Source organism: Bos javanicus, chromosome X, assembly GCF_032452875.1.
Source record: "Bos javanicus breed banteng chromosome X, ARS-OSU_banteng_1.0, whole genome shotgun sequence".
Lineage (NCBI taxonomy): Eukaryota > Metazoa > Chordata > Mammalia > Artiodactyla > Bovidae > Bos > Bos javanicus.
The window spans coordinates 13,865,024-13,881,922 of record NC_083897.1 but is presented as its reverse complement, the minus strand read 5'-3'; the positions used below and the strand labels follow the sequence as shown (position 1 = coordinate 13,881,922).

General features: G+C 45.2%; 1 protein-coding gene across 3 annotated transcripts in view; it reads right to left on the bottom strand.

The window, feature by feature from the left end:
* The window catches only part of BCORL1 (BCL6 corepressor like 1), a 60,599-nt gene that overhangs the window by 36,468 nt on the left and 7,232 nt on the right, over positions 1–16,899 (bottom strand). For all 3 annotated transcript variants that reach the window (XM_061407905.1, XM_061407907.1, XM_061407906.1), the window contains 2 exons: positions 4,921–5,050; positions 129–216 (listed from right to left, as the gene is read on the bottom strand). In XM_061407905.1, the coding sequence (XP_061263889.1) occupies positions 129–216; positions 4,921–5,006 (174 nt within the window). In that variant the 5' untranslated portion in view covers positions 5,007–5,050. The remainder of the gene's footprint in view (positions 1–128; positions 217–4,920; positions 5,051–16,899) is intronic.

The window sequence follows — 16,899 nt, the reverse complement described above, 5'->3', positions numbered from 1 at the left end:
TGCACCAACTCCTGGGAAGCACCCCGGTTCTGCCTGGCCCCGTTCAGGGAAGGCAGGCTGGCCACCATGCCTGGGTGGTTCAGCTCCACCCTTCAGCAGGTGGCATGTGGCTCTGCATGGCCCCTTACCTTGGAAAAACTGCTGACACAAAACTCCTGAGATCCAAAGCGCTGGCAGTCACCTGTCGTGGACTCCTCATCAGAAAGAGGTGCTCTTCTAGCATGGGAGACACAAGCAGAAAAACGACATGAGGCCAAGCCTTCAGGCCACCACCATCTGCCCCAGAACACCCCCTGCCTGCCTGGGTTAACAGAAATCCTTCTTGTCTCACTTCCCTTATTGGCTTGAGGGAGACCACAATAAACTTGGGGGAGGGGGTCCAGGCTGCAAACCAGAGCCTCCATGCCCAACTTTTCAAGTTCCTACAAAGGAAAAGTCCCGATCTGACCAGACTCCCCTCTCTGGGCTGTGTCCAGTTTTCTAGGGCTCTCACCAGCGGTTTGGAGGACCCCAGCACCTCCGCCTTGTTCCTAGAGCTTATCCATCAAGGTGACCATGCAGAAAGTACTGAGCAGTGCCAAGAGGGGAGAGATGTAACTCATAGGAAATCTCAAAAGGCACGCAAACTGCTTTTCTCATAAATGTAGTCTTATTTAAGTCTGTAAGGAAAGCTGGCTGCAGGCTTCATAAGGGTAACCCTTTCCTAAAACAAATAACCACCTCCATTGTGTTTCAGGTTCTAAATCCAACTCTCACCTGTCCACCTGACAGGCTTGCCTACAGCAGATGCACGTTTATTAGCACACATAATGACACTGATTTGAGGCAGGTCACTGGGTGTCAAGGGGCATCTCAAGGGCATGACTTCTTTCCCTCTAGGATACCGGTGAGCTCAGGCCAGCACCCTCCTTCCTACCTTTCTGCTCTTCCTTGCATCCCATTCCCCACCAGCTTCCCCCTCTCCCCTTGGCCTCCCAGCATCACTGCATTTTCTCTCATCCCAAAGGGAAGGAAGCCTTCAAGACAACAGACCCTAAATTCAAGCTGGTATATTGCAGGGGGAAATGCTCAAGGCCAAAGCAAAGGAGGTTCCCAAAGGCCAGGTTCCCAAAGGAGATAAACTCCACTGTACTCTCACCTTCTAAAAAGTCTTCTGTAAAATTTGGGTTAAGAATCTTAGAAAATGGGATTTGTTATTATTCGGTTGCTCAGACATGTCTGACTCTGCAACCCCATGGACTGCAGCATGCCAGGCTTCCCTGTCCTTCACCATCTCCTGGAGTTTGCTCAAAGTCATGCCCATTGAGTCAGTGATGCCATCCAACCATTTCATAGAAAATCGTGTATCCTGACCCCCTCCCTGAAAAAAGGTCAGCCTGGGAGGGTGACGTTGGAGAGAGGATAAAGCCCACAGGAAACTTGGTGTCTGAAGTACAGAATGTGCCTCTGTTGCCCTAGGGAAGACACTGGTGGGGCAGGGGTGGGTGGAGTGGGTGAGTGGAAGGCTGAGGTGCAACAACAGAGCTCTAGCACAAGCACTACGATACGGTTCCCAGGGCGCAAACACAGGAATGCTCTGTGCATCTCCGGGGAGCCAGACTGCCTTGGGGTTTGCCATCCTCCTATTTCAGAGCCTCTTCCTGAGCTCTGCCACAGCCAGGGAAGAAGCCAGCGCCTGCCTCACCAGCCACCCTGACCAAAGGGCAGTCAGGGTGTCCCCAACCCAAGCCCCATAAGAACTAACTCCTTCCCTTGCACTGGAACAGGGAACCACTGACACACCCCCAAACTGTACCTGGGGCAAGAGGAGCAAAAAAGGCAAGGGGGTCGCCACAGGCCTCTCCTCATCTTTTCAGGGCTGCAGAAGGGACTAACTGAGGGGAAAGGCTTGTTCCCTTTAAAAGGCAGCCAGGCTGGCAGAAGTGGGAGGGTTTCACTGCTGGCAATGGACTGCTGGTGACAAATAGCAGGGATCAAAAGGAGAGACAGGGCTGGAGACACAGTTGGGGGTCTCAAGGAAGGCGAGGAAGGGGGAGCCTGAGGGAAAGGGAAAACATGCTTGGACATCAACCCCTGAGAGCCCAGGAAAGCAAGCCCAATCCCCAGCTTCAGGCCAGGGGTGAAGCAGGGTTCCAGGGCTGGTTCTGCGGGGACAATGGTGGTAAGGGAAAAGGAGCGGCAGGGACCCACGCTTGGACAACCCCTCATAAAGTATCGCAGAGAGGACACAGTGTTTCCATATCCCCCCTGCTGATGATACAGAGGGGAGCTAAGCTGCATACTCGGTCCTGCTTGCTCGGCTTTCACCCTATATAAAGTCACCCTGAAAGTAGAAACTCTGCCTTCAAAGATAGCCACCAGAGAAGTGTGGAGCCACTGGCCCAGAGACTCTAGAGGTGGCCGCAGCAACAGCGATCCTGCCGACCAACAAGGCTCTGGGAAAATGTCCTGAGGCCACGTTTCAAGCCTTCTGAGGAGAGGAGTGTGTAAAGCCAAGCAAATGTTAAACTGCTCCATTGACAGAAGAATGTGAGACATGGGAGGGGGTGCAGGGGAAGAGCCAGGTCAACCGAGCAAGATTAGGAGGGTGCAGGTAGCGGGGAGAAGAGAACAGGAGTCAAAGCAGGCTTCAATCAGGACTGAAAATTGATCCCACTGTTTCTTCCCAACAGAGATGACCCTAGGCTGTTATGCTCAAGGCTTTGTTGAACTTAAACCAGAACCTGTCATAACCTTTCAGGGCTGTCTGCCTAATTATTAAGGGCTAGCACCAGTGTCAAACCAGACCTTTTTCAGTTCCTGTTGGGCCTTAACTACATGGCACATATCTTGCTCCTTGGATCCCAGCTCCTGCAGACTTTCCCCGCCTCAAATCCCATCACACCCCAAGACTGCCTTTATTCCAAAGTTCCCCACAAACACACGGTGTGACAAACAGCCCTCACCTGAAACTCCTACTCATCCCTCAAGCCCTGGCTCAAATGTCACTGCCTCTGGGAAGCCTTCCCTTCTTTCCCCAGGAAGTTTTTGATTCTTGCCTCTAGACTCCCACTGTACACGCCACTCGACAGCACTTAGCACCAATGTCCCATGACAAATGGTTTGCTCTGACTGAGTTTAAAAAATGTTTGGTGAATGAAGTCATGAATGGGTACAAGAAAGGAAGCAAGCAAGCAAGCAAACAGAGGGATTTAGCTGGAGGCTGGTCTAGAGTTGGCCAGCAAAAAGCCCTGTCCCCTGTTTCTACAGTCCCCAACTATATCTGAGGAGCTGGGTGGGCTTCTCAAACCTAACTTTAAGAATTAACCCCCAGATGTAGCTTTATATTCCAAATAGCTAAATTCTACAGGTGGTAAAGGGCTGATGAGGAAGATGGTTTTAAATAAGGTGAGATCACCTTTTGGAAATTAGCTGTAGCATGGCCTAGGCTGGAGCAGGAAGGCAACAATAATGGGTAGACAAGGTCAAAAGTTACAACACTTAAAAGGTCATCTTAACCACGTGGAATATTTGGTACTTGAACATCCCAAGAAAGGTCCATAAGAAGTGAAAATCAAGTTTGGTTCCAACTCATGGTCCTTTTTCAGTGGGGATTTAGAATAGACAGTAAACCCAAGTAACTTGTCCATTGATTTTTTTGAAGGCTCTAGTCTAGATCTCTACATCAAAGTCTCATCTGCTTATAACTAGTTGCCAATGAACACTCACACAAATCAATACCACCACTCTGCCTTCCCCACATCATCTCTTAGTTATTATCTAAGGACACACCTCATATGCAAAGGAAAATATCTTTCTTGCACAGATCCTAGAAGAATTTTGTCTTATTTTCCTTGAACTTGACTTTTATATTCTAAAATTAAATTCCTTTTAAGTCCATCTCTAACTCATTCTTCTGTGTAGAGAGCATTAAACCATCAAACACTAATGGCTTCAAAAAAAATAAAAAGGTCTATTCTAACCTGAACCTCAGACAAGTACACACTTCTCCAGTTAAGAGCAGAAGAAGGAAGATAGCCATCCCTTTTCCTTTCAAAATTACCCATACCCCCTCCATGCACACACCTCCAAGATTTCCCCAAGGAAATGCCAGATCTTGAATCCAATGAAAAGTCATATTGTTCTGTGTTCTAGGTGATTGATTTGACATATTTGGATTTCAGCAGTCAATATATTGACTAGCATGGGGGAGCCATACCTTCTCTAAAAATGGGAGAGACATTGCAACCAACACACACAGCTCTTTTGCCAAGAGTTAGGAAAAGTCAAATGTAGAATCTGAAGCCCATTTTGAGTGTTCTTCATATGGGGTATGATCAGAAATGGCACAGCTTGGTCAACCCAGTATTTGGTGAACAGAAAACTGAAAATGCACACAGATCCAGCAGGCATCACCAACTTTCAGTTTCCTACGAAAACTACGTTAAGCAGTCTGATCGTCCTTTGATATTTTATAAGTATCTCACTGCAAATCATCACTAGCCAGAAAGTGCTGATCGCCAGAATACCCACTAACCATTTCCAGTATAAAGCTGAATAATAAAACTGTCTTTCTTCCAGGCTTAGATCAAGGACCAAAAATATCTTACATGTATCCTTGAGCACAGAACATGGATGCAGCAAACAAAAACTGCAATTGCCTGAGCATCCCTGTATTCCACAGTCTGACAGTTCTTAATGAGTAGACAAATACTAGTTGGCACAAGGTCATCTCTTGGCTTCCTCACTTCCACCTGAACAGGGACGGCATGGCAGAACAGGCCACTCTCACCGCCCAGCCCCAGCCCACCTCAGGAAAATCAGAAACAACCAACAGTCTCCTTCCCAGGGTTCTTCCTCTGGCCCTCTCACAGCTACCCTGCTGGGGAGCAGGGACAGCTCACTGGAAGCTGGCCACAGCCACCTTCCCAGCCTCCTCACCTCTCCTCGTTGATGCCACACATGCGAATCCGGTCAGAACTGGTCCAGTTGTGCACGCCGCTGTAGAGCGGTGCTGTAGAGATCATGACAGCCACTCACCACCAGCTAGGACCTGCTGTGGCCACTCCCCCTGGGGAAAAAGAACTCCCAAAAATCAAAACTTGTAACACAGACGGTGCTTTAACCACCTTTTAGGCGGAAACACTGAAACAAATAAAGGTAATTAGAGTGCCAAAACATTAAAGCCATCTCTCTCGCAAGCCTGACTGCTGTGGGAAATTAAGGTCCAAATGGGGACGAGGGAGCACCAGCTTTCCAGGAATCCATAGGTTTCAGGATGGAGATGAGGATGCTGTTAATCACCTAGAGTGATTTTTAAATGATCTGAAAGACAGATATGCATGAGTATTTGAGGAAATTCAATCTATTTCAGACAAGTGAGATGACAGTATATTTTTCTACACACATTTAGCCTAACCAACTACAATTAGAGGGTCATTCCCATATATGAATAGTGCATTGAAAGACTACTGGGGAATCTTTTTCTCGTCAACTCTCTAATCCATGAGTACTGAAGTATTTGAGTGACATTGCCAATTTAAGCTCTCCAGAGGAAGCACATGCTTGCTTTATAAGCCCTTCCAAACTATTCTAATTTCAAGTTAGGAGTCATATAGATATAATGCATATACCTAAGCTGGTTTAAAGCGCCCTTCAAATCAGATAACATACTCCTTGTGCTCTGACCACAAACAAGCAGACGGAAGACAATGCTCCATTAAGACTTGCACATGTCTGTCCTTGTCTCTCCTATCAGTCTGTCATCCCTATGACCTACCACCCCCTTCACCAGCCGGTGTTGGGCTCTCACTACTGACGACCAATGCAAAGCCAATTCACCTTCCAGAGAAATCGAGGCATCAAGAGAAAGATGTTTATCCAATGAGCTTGTCTTGAGATCCTCAAATTCGAGTTAACTTATTAGCTAAAAGCCTTATTCATCAAAGCTCAACTGAACAAAACCCTATGGTGATCAGAATTTTATGCTGTTCTCCACTGTGCAAAGAAGTAAATCATAGTAAAATACAGCTACCTTGGGGATTTGTTTCATTTATCCTTTATATGGGCTTCCCTAGTGGCTCAAATGGTAAAGAACCTGCCTGCAATGCAGGAGATCCAGTTTTGAACCCTGGGTCAGGAAGATAGCCCACAGAAAGGAATGGCTACCCACTCCAGTATTCTTGCCTGGACAATTCCATGGACAGAGGAGCCTGGTAGGCTACAGTCCATGGGATCGCAGAGTCAGACATGAGTGAGCAACTAACACAGAAATAACACATCCTTTATACAACTTTTGGAGATTGTCCATATTCAACACAATATCACTTATTTATTCAAAAATTATTTTTCAAGCACCTACTATGTGCCGCCACTGTCCAAGGTACCAAGGATGCAACAATTAAGAAAAAAGACAAGAAATCCCCGTGTTCATGGAGTTTATATTCTAGTGGGACGAGATAGCCAATAAACATGTTAAATGACTGTGTTACAGGATGTTAGAAGGTGATATAACAGGCTAAGGGGCAAGGCAATAGTGGGGGGCAAGGAGCAGAATGGGCTACAATTTATAAGTGGGTGATCAGAGTAGGCCTTGCTGAGGAGACATTTAAACATCCTGAAGGAAGCAAAGATGCGAGCCATGTGAACATCTGGGGAAGTGCATTCTACAGAGGAAACCACCTTGCACAGGTCCTTAAGGCAGGGGGTGCCTGCTAAGATCAGAAAAGAGCCCAGAGACTGCAGAGCTGACGCAGAGGGAGCAGACAAGGGAAAGAGTCAGTGAGAGGAGAGCAGGGCCGCATCCTCTCCTTGGACTTCCCCCTCCTCCTACCCCTGTTGCATAGGATAGCATAGGACACTCCTGCTTCGCCTCTTCCTTTATACTTGCCCCTTACCTGGCTTTACAGACCCTGCACCTGTGGGCTTCTCTCCTGCCACCCCAGAAACCTGGCCCTCATCTTACTAAGTCTCTCCTCACCTCTGCCATGTTCTTCCATCCCTTCCCCTTCCCTCCCTCTCTTCCTACCCGCCTCCTCTCTCTCCCTTCCCCCTCCTCTCTCAATCCCACTCTCCCATTTCTCTCTATTCCTCCTCATCATTCCCCTTTCCCCACTATTCTCCCCACTGTCTCTCTCTCTTCCCCTCTCCTCCGCTTCTCTTCTCCTTCTCTCTCCTTCAGTGTTCTTCCCTTCCCCCGCATCTCCTGCCCCAGTCCTTTCCCTCCTTTATCTCCCCTTCTTTATTTCCCCTTTCTCCCTCCCCATTGCCTCTCCTCCCCTCTATTCTTAGACCTCCAGCCTCAGCCTTTAGTCTCCCTCTCTGTCCTCCTGTCTTCCCTGCCTCTCCAGCTCAAGTCTGGCTCTCACTGGCTCTCCCCAACCCCCCCCACCCTGCCTCCTTGTGTGTATGTGTGTGTGTGTGCATGCGTGCGTGTGTGCACGCGCGTGCACATGCACCCCACCAATCCTTCTCTCTTAGCTCAAGACCTCCCAGTTTCCATTCACCCCTTGGGCACTGATGACTCCCAAATCTGTATCTCTAGCCCTGACCTCTCTCCTTAGACCCAGACCAGAATTTCCAGCTGCCAGCCACTTGCTGTTACTTAGATGTCCACCAAGCCCCTCAAACTCAGTGTGTCTCAAACCGAACTCGTTATCTGTTACCAAAAACCTGCTCCCCACCCCCCATGCCCAGCATGTTTCCTATCTTAGTTAAGAGCACCACTATCCCCCAGCCTGGAAATTTCAGCGTTCAACTCCTCTCCCACACTACCCACATCCAATCAGGAGTCAAGCCTTAATAACACCATCCCTGTCCTCTCCTTCTGGCCCTCTCGCCCCTGCCCTGATGTGGTCCCTCATCATCCCTCACCCAGAATATTACAAATAGCCTCGTAACTGGTCCCTCTGCCTCTAATATCTTGATTCTACAATCAATTCATCTTCTAAAGCACCAGTTCTATCACATCGCCCCCTCTGTCTGCCAGAGCTTTCAACAGCTTTCCTCTGTCTTCAGAGTCAAGACTACATTTCTTAGCACAGCCTTCAGGGCCTTCCATGACCTGGCCTTTAGCCTCCTGTCTGGCCACATCCTGCGCCTTCACCACTCAATTCCTGACCCTTCCCTGAACAGACCATCCAGTTCCAGGCTGGTTCCTCACCCTGAAATGGCCTCTCCTGTGTCCCCTCTTCCCCTGTGTCCCCCATCAAAGCCTAGCTTGAATGTCACCATGTCATCTCCCCAGCCCCCGTCCTTGGTCAGTTAACTCCTCCCCGTCTGGTCCCCCCTAAACATTTCATTCCCATACCTACTACAGCACAGATTCTTAGTCCCTCTGCTGTGTGATTAACTGGGCATATGGCACAGATGTCTTTCCCCCACTCCCAAACAATCAGCTACTTAAGGTAAGAAATACCTTCTTTTCTGTCTCTGGTTCTTCTGCAATGTCTTATACATAGTAAGTACTTAGTAAATTCATGTTATGCAGAAGTGAATCTTGGGTGAGAATTGAGGTGGTGACCCTGAAAAATTATAAAAGGCAAAAGAACCCCCCCCCCAAAAAAGTACTCACCATGCTTACTATTTTTTAGAAACTGTACTTTAACAAAAGAGCTCTGCCTTATCGACAGCACACCCTTCCAAGCTGCCTGATTCTAGCCCGGTTCATTGCCTCTGAGCGCTTTTGCACCTCTGTAAATTGCAGGTAACTGATGGATATGCAAACTCTGTCTTGTCCCATGCAGTTTGGATTGACTTCTCTCCCCACTGTGGAAAAACCAGTTTTGCCTCCATTTGCAATTCAATTCCTTTACTCCATATAAATTTGTGCTTTTGGGACTTTTTCTTTGAACTGACTATAAACATCTGTCTGGTTCCCTTGTTAACTAATGAGTAAAATAAAATCTTTAACGTGTGCTCATTCTTAAATCTGTAAGACACTCATGATTTTACCTTTCCGTGAAAATTATCTTTAACATTTCTAAAACAGTTACATGGATTCACACATAACTTCAGAGAGATTTCAGCAAGGGGTAAGATACCTCAGTTCACTAGGATCCCACTTCCTAAACAACCTGGTTAATCAAGTTTTGACTGTTTCTTACAGTATCTTGGAATATCCTACTTTAAGGAATAACAGCTCAGTCTGTTGGCTGATCATCTTTTTTCATCTTTTCTTTCTGTGAGGCATTAGAAGACTCAGGCAATGTAACGGGCCATTTTGTCATAGGACAAATTTTTAACACGAATTTTAACGCACGTTTTAGTGGCTACCTGAATATTGTAGGCAGCGGATATGTCAGTCACCATGGCTCTTTCACCCTTAGGTTAATTTTCCTTCTGTTTAGAGGGGATTAGTAGTTTGTAGGATTTGGGACAGAAATCAAAGGAGAGAATCCTAGCATTTGGAAACAGAACAAGGTATAGAATATCATTACCTAGATAAGGGAGTTTTTAGATGGCCCCAAGTCCCCAAATAACAACAAGAGAACCAAGTAAAAACCAAAATAATTAGCATAAAATATATATTTTATGACTACCTAGAGGGCAAACCTGATCCTAAAGACCTCCACTTGCACAAGATCCTGAAGATAGAGCATCAGCTTAAATTTCGGCCTCCCACTCCTCTATTATGATTTTGTCAGAGCAGCGCCCCTTCCTGTGTGAAGTCCTGTACTGCTAATTAATAGTAGCCTTTGCAGGGGTGGAGAGGGAAGGAGAAGGGTGGAAAGCGCAGTCAAGAGAACATCAAACTAAATGGTCTACACAAGAAGTTAAGAGAGTAAGCAAAGGTAACTTCTAAAGAGGTACCCATGGCGTCAGTGCCCACACAGGACAGGAGGAGTCAAGATGGACCACGCACACCAATATTTTTCAAGTCAGAATCACCAAGGTGCTGGCTCAAAAGACAGATTCATAGGTCCCAGCCCTGGAGATTCTGATCCAGGAGGCCGAGGGTTCTGTTCTAAGTCCAATCAAGTTAATAACCACTCAACGGTACACAACTTCCCAGGAGAGGTGAGCACAAAGGGAAAATCTTACAGACATGTCACCCTTGGCAGGCCCCACTGGTGTACACACTTGGGGCCCAGCTTTCTTTCACTCATAGTGCCTGCACTCATGTGTGTGTACAATTCTCCATCGTCTCTCACTCCCTCTCTGATGGCAACCATCACATCAAAGGTGAAAGGCGAAGTTCCTGAAAGGAACTTGGAAGAAACCTGGTAATCTCAAGTGACCCAGGAAGCACAGGCACAAGGATACGAAATACCTCAAAGGATTTTCCCAGATGTCACAACCATGTAATTGTTAAGAAATGAACAGCTGCAGGGCCGCAGAATCAAATGCAGCAGGACCACGGCAAGCCGTCCCCACTTTGGGGGGGGGGACTCAAAAGGCACATCCAACTTGTGGTGAGAACAAAGAACACATGTTCCACCAACCTGAAGTGCTAAGCGGTGCTGAAAAAATAAAGAAAAACGTCTAGATTTAGCAGGCACATGTACGTATCAGTAGAAGGACTGACCAAAATCCAAGGGACTGAATCCAACAAGCGGGCAGCAGAAAGCAGGTAGCCAGTCAGGATCACCACACTATGAAACAGGGGAAATCAAAGAGAAAATGGATAATGGGAGAGCAATGACCTTAACATGGTGAGAACAGCAGCTAAGCTTAGGGCGAGCAGGGAGTAGAAGAAAAACCGTAATGAAGCAGAACACTTTCCCCAAAAAAAATCCAAAAGGAAGAAAGAAAAACAAAACCCTCGAAGACAAGTGCAGGTATAAATGGCATAAAAGAGAAGCCCATAGAAAATAACAACCAAAAAGGAAAAAAATGAAATAGGGGAACCTGAAATATTTCACCATCGTGGGCCAAACTGAAACACTGTGGGGAAGCACTGAAGACAGACACATTAGAAAAGTTTAGAGAGAATGTCTTCTCAAAAGGGGAAGAACATCAAATTGTAGCCCAAATTAGGGCTGGGGGAGTTGGTAATAGGGGACAGTCAGCACTAAAATCTCCAAGAGCCTACAGATTGGGTAGACTTTTTTGGTTCGGTTTTGAAAGGAAGATGCCAAAACAAGGAGATTTCACAACTACAAGCCAAAGCATGGTCACCCTGCATAGGAGGAAGAGGAGAACATGACAGGAGGTAACAGAGCATCTGTCTGACATTGTTTTAAATGAAAGTAGACATTGTTAAAAACTTTTAGTTTCCACCCTTGAAAATGACCAGACAGGGTGTTTGTGAGGCTAGTGGACAAGTTCCCCAGAATCATGTGGCTCCTTCTGTGGTCAAAGACCCCTTACATGAAGAACAACTGCTGCTGGCAACGCATGTGACACATCCAGGGCCCTTACACATAGCATGAAACTTGCCCACTTACTCCTGCTTGGACGCTACCATCAAGACAGTAAATTAGAAACTCAAGATTAAGAAGGCCTCAGTTAAACTAAATCTGGTAGTACTCCCCCAGGACTCTTGGTTCACACTGCCTTGTGACCTGGAAGCAATTACAACCTTAAAAAAAATGAAAGCGCCGGAAAATATTCATCTTTAAGCCTGGCCCTGAATCTGTCCTCAAGAGGATAGGCGTGGTCAGCAGACAGTTAAAGAAGGAGGGTTGGGTCAGTGATGACTAATAAGTAAAGAAAATCAACTTTGGGACCTACTGCTCCAATAGAAATTCAGAACTCTGGGGAAAGTGCCCATAGACAGAGAGAGAGGTATTCACATTCTGATTTCACTGAAGCAAAGGCATGGCCACCCCACTCTGCACTTTGGGAAAAGCGACATCTAAGATACCCGCCCCCACCCCCACCCCAAGGAGATCCAAGAGCTCACTGGCATTGAGATCCCAGGGAACATGAAAAGGCCATGACTTTCACCCAGTCACTGGGGTGCCTTTAGAGAGATGTCAAAATATCTCAAAATCATTGCTTTCAATAGGAAAGTTAACACACACCCAACAAGGATAACTTCACCTGGCTTTAGATATGGAACCCCTACCATGGGTCTTACCCTCCTTGGCCCTCTGCCTTCTTTTATGTGTAGGACTAACATTCCTATTTCCCTCACTTAATATCTGAAACCTCACCCCCAATGAGGAAGTTCTTCCAACTTACATTCTTCTAATTTAATGATTCTCCATATAAGGATATTCTAATATTCTCCTCCAGCTTTTCCCTCAAAATCTATATCCCCTCATCTTTCCCTACCATTAACCAAATACACTCCTTGGAACTCAAAGGGTTCCATAAACACGCCCCAATCACTTTGCTTCCCTTCATGCAAAACAGGTTCCTCTACCACCATATACCACCACACACAAACATACACACAGATGAAATCAACCGAAAATAATCTGCTGGGCAACTGGAATGAGAAAGGGGTCCTTTGCCCTATTCATCCCCATCTTGTATTCTCGCATTTCCTAGTTACCCTGAGGTTTTTGGTTTTTTCTATCCAAAAAGTTCCACCAGTTCTACTCCAAGGCATCAGTCCTATAAGGGACATGGCATCCTGTTCTCAGATACATTCATTCCTGTGTTTACTGAGAAAGCTGAGGCGTTGCCTGCAGACAGCTCTAGCAGAGACACCTTCATAGACTCCTTTAGGTACCTCTATGTTTGAAAACTTCACCTTATAAACATTTATGAGACTTGGATACAAAGGAATGTTAACTATCTGCTAAATGCATAAGAGCTTACTCACTCAAATGAATGTCATTACTTCCAAAGTAATCACCTTGGGAAGCTAGACATTGATCCCAAAGGAGTGACCAGGGCTTGAGGTCTGGATCTTGATGTCCTTTGACATTCACAGCCAGTTGAATCCAGGGATGCGAAACTTGTGTGGCTGTGGAAATTTCTTTCTACTCTGCCATTTTGCATCAGCGACTTGAGAATTGCAGGATCTGATAGCCATTTTGACATCCGAGGAGGTTCCTGGAACCACTCACCTGCAGATACCAAGGGATGACTATACTCCACTACCCAAAGCCTCAACTGTGGGGGAACAAACTTGGAGGGCATTTTCAGCGCCTACTTCTCAACCATCTGAGACATCTTACTCTTGTCCAGTTACAATGTCATCTGCAAAAGTTGAGAATAACACAAAAGCACTTGAATGGACCAAAGGTAATCAATTCCAGCAGTGAAGTAGGCAAAAGTAAAATATTTTAATCAATCACGTACATTTTCATATCACCAGATCATTTTAGTTTTCCACCCACTGCCAAGACATTTTTTTCCCTATTATTCAAATAGTACTCACTTTTATTTCTTACTGTAAGGACATTATTTTACTCCATTTAAAGAAAATTCCTCACCTCATCATAGCTTTAAACTGGACCTAGGCTCTAGGAACAAGATTTTATACAACTTCTAGATGTCACAGATATCCAAAAAACCTAAATATCAGGAAATTAATCAATCCTTTTCCAAATGCAAACCACCTTAAATGTCACCCTAAGTAACTAGGGTCATCCTTTAAGCACCTCTCGTTTCTACTAGATCAAAAAAAATAAGAGCTGGCTTTCCTCAATTTGGTCTTCAGCAGGACCATGTGAATATTGCAGGTGTTTTTCACACTCCAAAGCTGAGTCAATGTAACCTGAGACTTGGATCCCTTTTGTGATGCTTTTGGGTCCTCCCTGCAATAAACTGTGACAGCGGCTCTCAGGCTCCTCATTTCAGTATACAGCATTCAAGATACGGAATTTTCACTTCAAGGATTCCTCCTCACCAAGCTTTAGCCTTTCTTAAAAAAAAAGTCTCCTGGACCTCTTACACAAATATTTGGAAAGGCCATGTCAGCCTACTTTTTTTTCCCTATTCTCTCACACCAGACTATGGGCTTAACTCATTTTATAGACATTACTCATCCAAAGGTATACACATACATACATACATTTAGCTCACAGAATTTCAAACTCTCAATATTGGCTCAATCTGCTATCCATCTATAGAGTTTTCAAGGCTAGGAAGATTTTCTACCTCTTTCAATAGCTCCTCCCAATAGTGCCTAGCATGATACAAGGCATGCAACATGCACTTGATAATTAAATACTTGCTAAACTATGGGTAAAAATGGAAATCCCCACTACCCACTACCCCATACAGAAACCAAGAACAACCCCATGTAAAAAGCATTGGGCCTATGAATTCTTTTACTTCCTGTGCTTCTCTCATAAACTTTCTCTTCTTTCTTCTCCTTACTTCCATGATAAAGAAATCACAGAAATAAAATAAAATTGGACTGGAGCAAAATAATAAAGTCAACTTCCAATTATCTGAGGGTGGCTTAGCCACAGCTAATTTTTAAAGCCAGCCAACTTATGGACTGCCTTCTGCCACTTATAGTATGTGTGTGCTCAGGGAACAACTCATTTTAATATTTGCCTAAGCAGAATATAAACAGGAACGTAAATCTGCTGGGGAGGGGGATAGGCAGAGAATAATAATGCATTTCCAAAGTCAAACAGAAATCATTAATTTGTTCACTGATCTACTGTTTTAAATTGGCCTGATATCACACTCTCCCTATATCGGCATAGTTGATTGTTGGCATCAAAATCCACTTTGGCTGCAGAGAGGGACTACAGTTTACAGCCCATCATTTTTCCTACCCAGAACTTTGGTTTGGGGATATCTGAGCTATTTGAGACGCTAATCTCTCCCATTCAATGCTGATGAACATCCTTGTCATAGAGCCATCCCAAACCCGGGCTCTATCCATCAGCTCTTGTAGAAATTCCAGATGTCAGAGACAGCTGGAAAGCCCAACGAGTCATAATTAAACACGGAAGCCCTTTTCAGAAAGCAATGGATTTTTAAAATGTCACCCTGGTAAACTACTTTTGGGTCATTTTTAAACCATGGCCCAAAATGTGCCCTGAAGTTTCGACTGGATATACACCCTTCAGTTCCTGCCCTGAAACACTGAGCCATGTTACAGCACAGCTGTTAAAGAAGCTGCCACTTCCACCTCAAAGGTGGATGCAACAATGCAGTAATGAGCCAAGCTATTTCTTCCTACCACATTGTAAATGCTAAATATGTACTAATACAACAGGAATATGGAGAAAGAACACAGAGCATCAAGATATAAGAGGAGCACTCAGGAGCTATTGACAGTTTTCTTTCTGCCACCACATTTACCATGGCATAATAAAAAAGATAATGTGATAGGACACAATTGAATAAGAAAAACTAGTTACACTATAATATGAGATTATACTACTAGATTATACCATAATACTAAATGCCATTATTGGACACTTGCTATGGACCAGGCACTAGAGACACATCATCTTGTGTAATCCTCACAGCCCTGTGAGATTGGGACCATCATCTCCATTTTATAGATGAGAAAACTGAGGCTCAAGAAAGTTCCACACAACTAGGAAAGAGAAGCATGAGGACTCTAACATAAGGCTGTATGTCTCCCAAGGCCTCCAGGTAATTCTGATGAAGGCTAACGTCTGAGAACCACCGAACCACACTAACCTCTGTGTCGTACCACCAAGTCCTGCTGAGTAAAGCTTCGTCACGGTAAGATACCTAATCACCTCTCAGGTCAGGTACAGGGTGCATCTGCTCATGCGGGGTTCAGGGTCGCATGTAGAGCACTTCTCTAGAGAACTTGGAAAAATGAAAACCTGCTTGTTCTCCTTGTCCCTGGACACCAGCATTATAACAAAACTTAACTGTACCCTTAAATGGCACTAACACTAAGATTTCTAGGCATACCTTAGCAATGAGGTAACCAATTTTTGTTTCTTAGCAGACAGTCAAAGAAGCCTGAAACACAAAGCTTTGCCTGCCCCTCAGTACTCTCGATTCTTCACGGATACTTAGCCTAAGGTCTTCTTAAAATCCAAATGAAGATGTATCCTGTGACACATACTCTCACGAATAAGCTGAAAATCACCCTATTTTACAAACAATAAATCATCTCTCTTCAAATTCATCACAATTCATTGACCAGGGAGAATATGACCTTGACATGGAGCTTGCAGCCACTTTTTAAACAATGATCCACTTTTTAACATTTTATGGGGAAAGGGTGGCTTCTGCTTTAAAAAAAAAAAAAAAAAAAAAGAGGGAACCAGAACAGCATATTTGAATTATGGGGATAGAAACAAAGTTAAATTTTACTCTTGACCAGAATTCAACTTCAGTTCACCAAAGAAAGTTTTCATCATAAAAGAGTGCTTTTAAGTTATGAACAGTAGGAAAGCGTATGATTTAGAAAGAGAACAGGTTCTACGTTATTTTAAGGATGATCATTCAAAAACTGGCGTTAATAAAGCCTAGTTTGTATGTGAGATTACATAAAATACTGTATAGCATCCTACTGCAAGGGCATCCCACTCCAGTACTCTTGCCTGGAAAATCCCATGGACGGAGGAGCCTGGTGGGCTGCAGTCCATGGGCTCGACAAGAGTCAGACACACTGAGCGACTTCCCTTTCACTTTTCACTTTCATGCATTGGAGAAGGAAATGGCAACCCACTCCAGTGTTCTTGCCTGGAGAATCCCAGGGACGGGGGAGCCTGGTGGGCTGCCGTCTCTGGGGTCGCACAGAGTCGGACATGACTGAAGCAACTTAGCAGCAGCAGCAGCATCCTACTGGCCAAAAGGTAGATTACTTCTTATTACCTCCCTCTTTGGCCAGTCAGACGCTAAACCTTCTGGCAAGCAGAGACTCACATCCAACTGGAATGTCAGCATTAAGAAATTTCCTCTCTGGGACTTCCCTGGTGGTCCAGTGGCTAAGACTCTGCCCTGCCAATGCAGAGGGCCCAGGTTCAATGCCTGGTAAGGTAACTAGATGTTGCAACTAAGAGTTCATATTCTGCAACTAAAAATCCCACATGCCACAGTTAAAACCCCAGCTAAAATCTGGCACAGCCA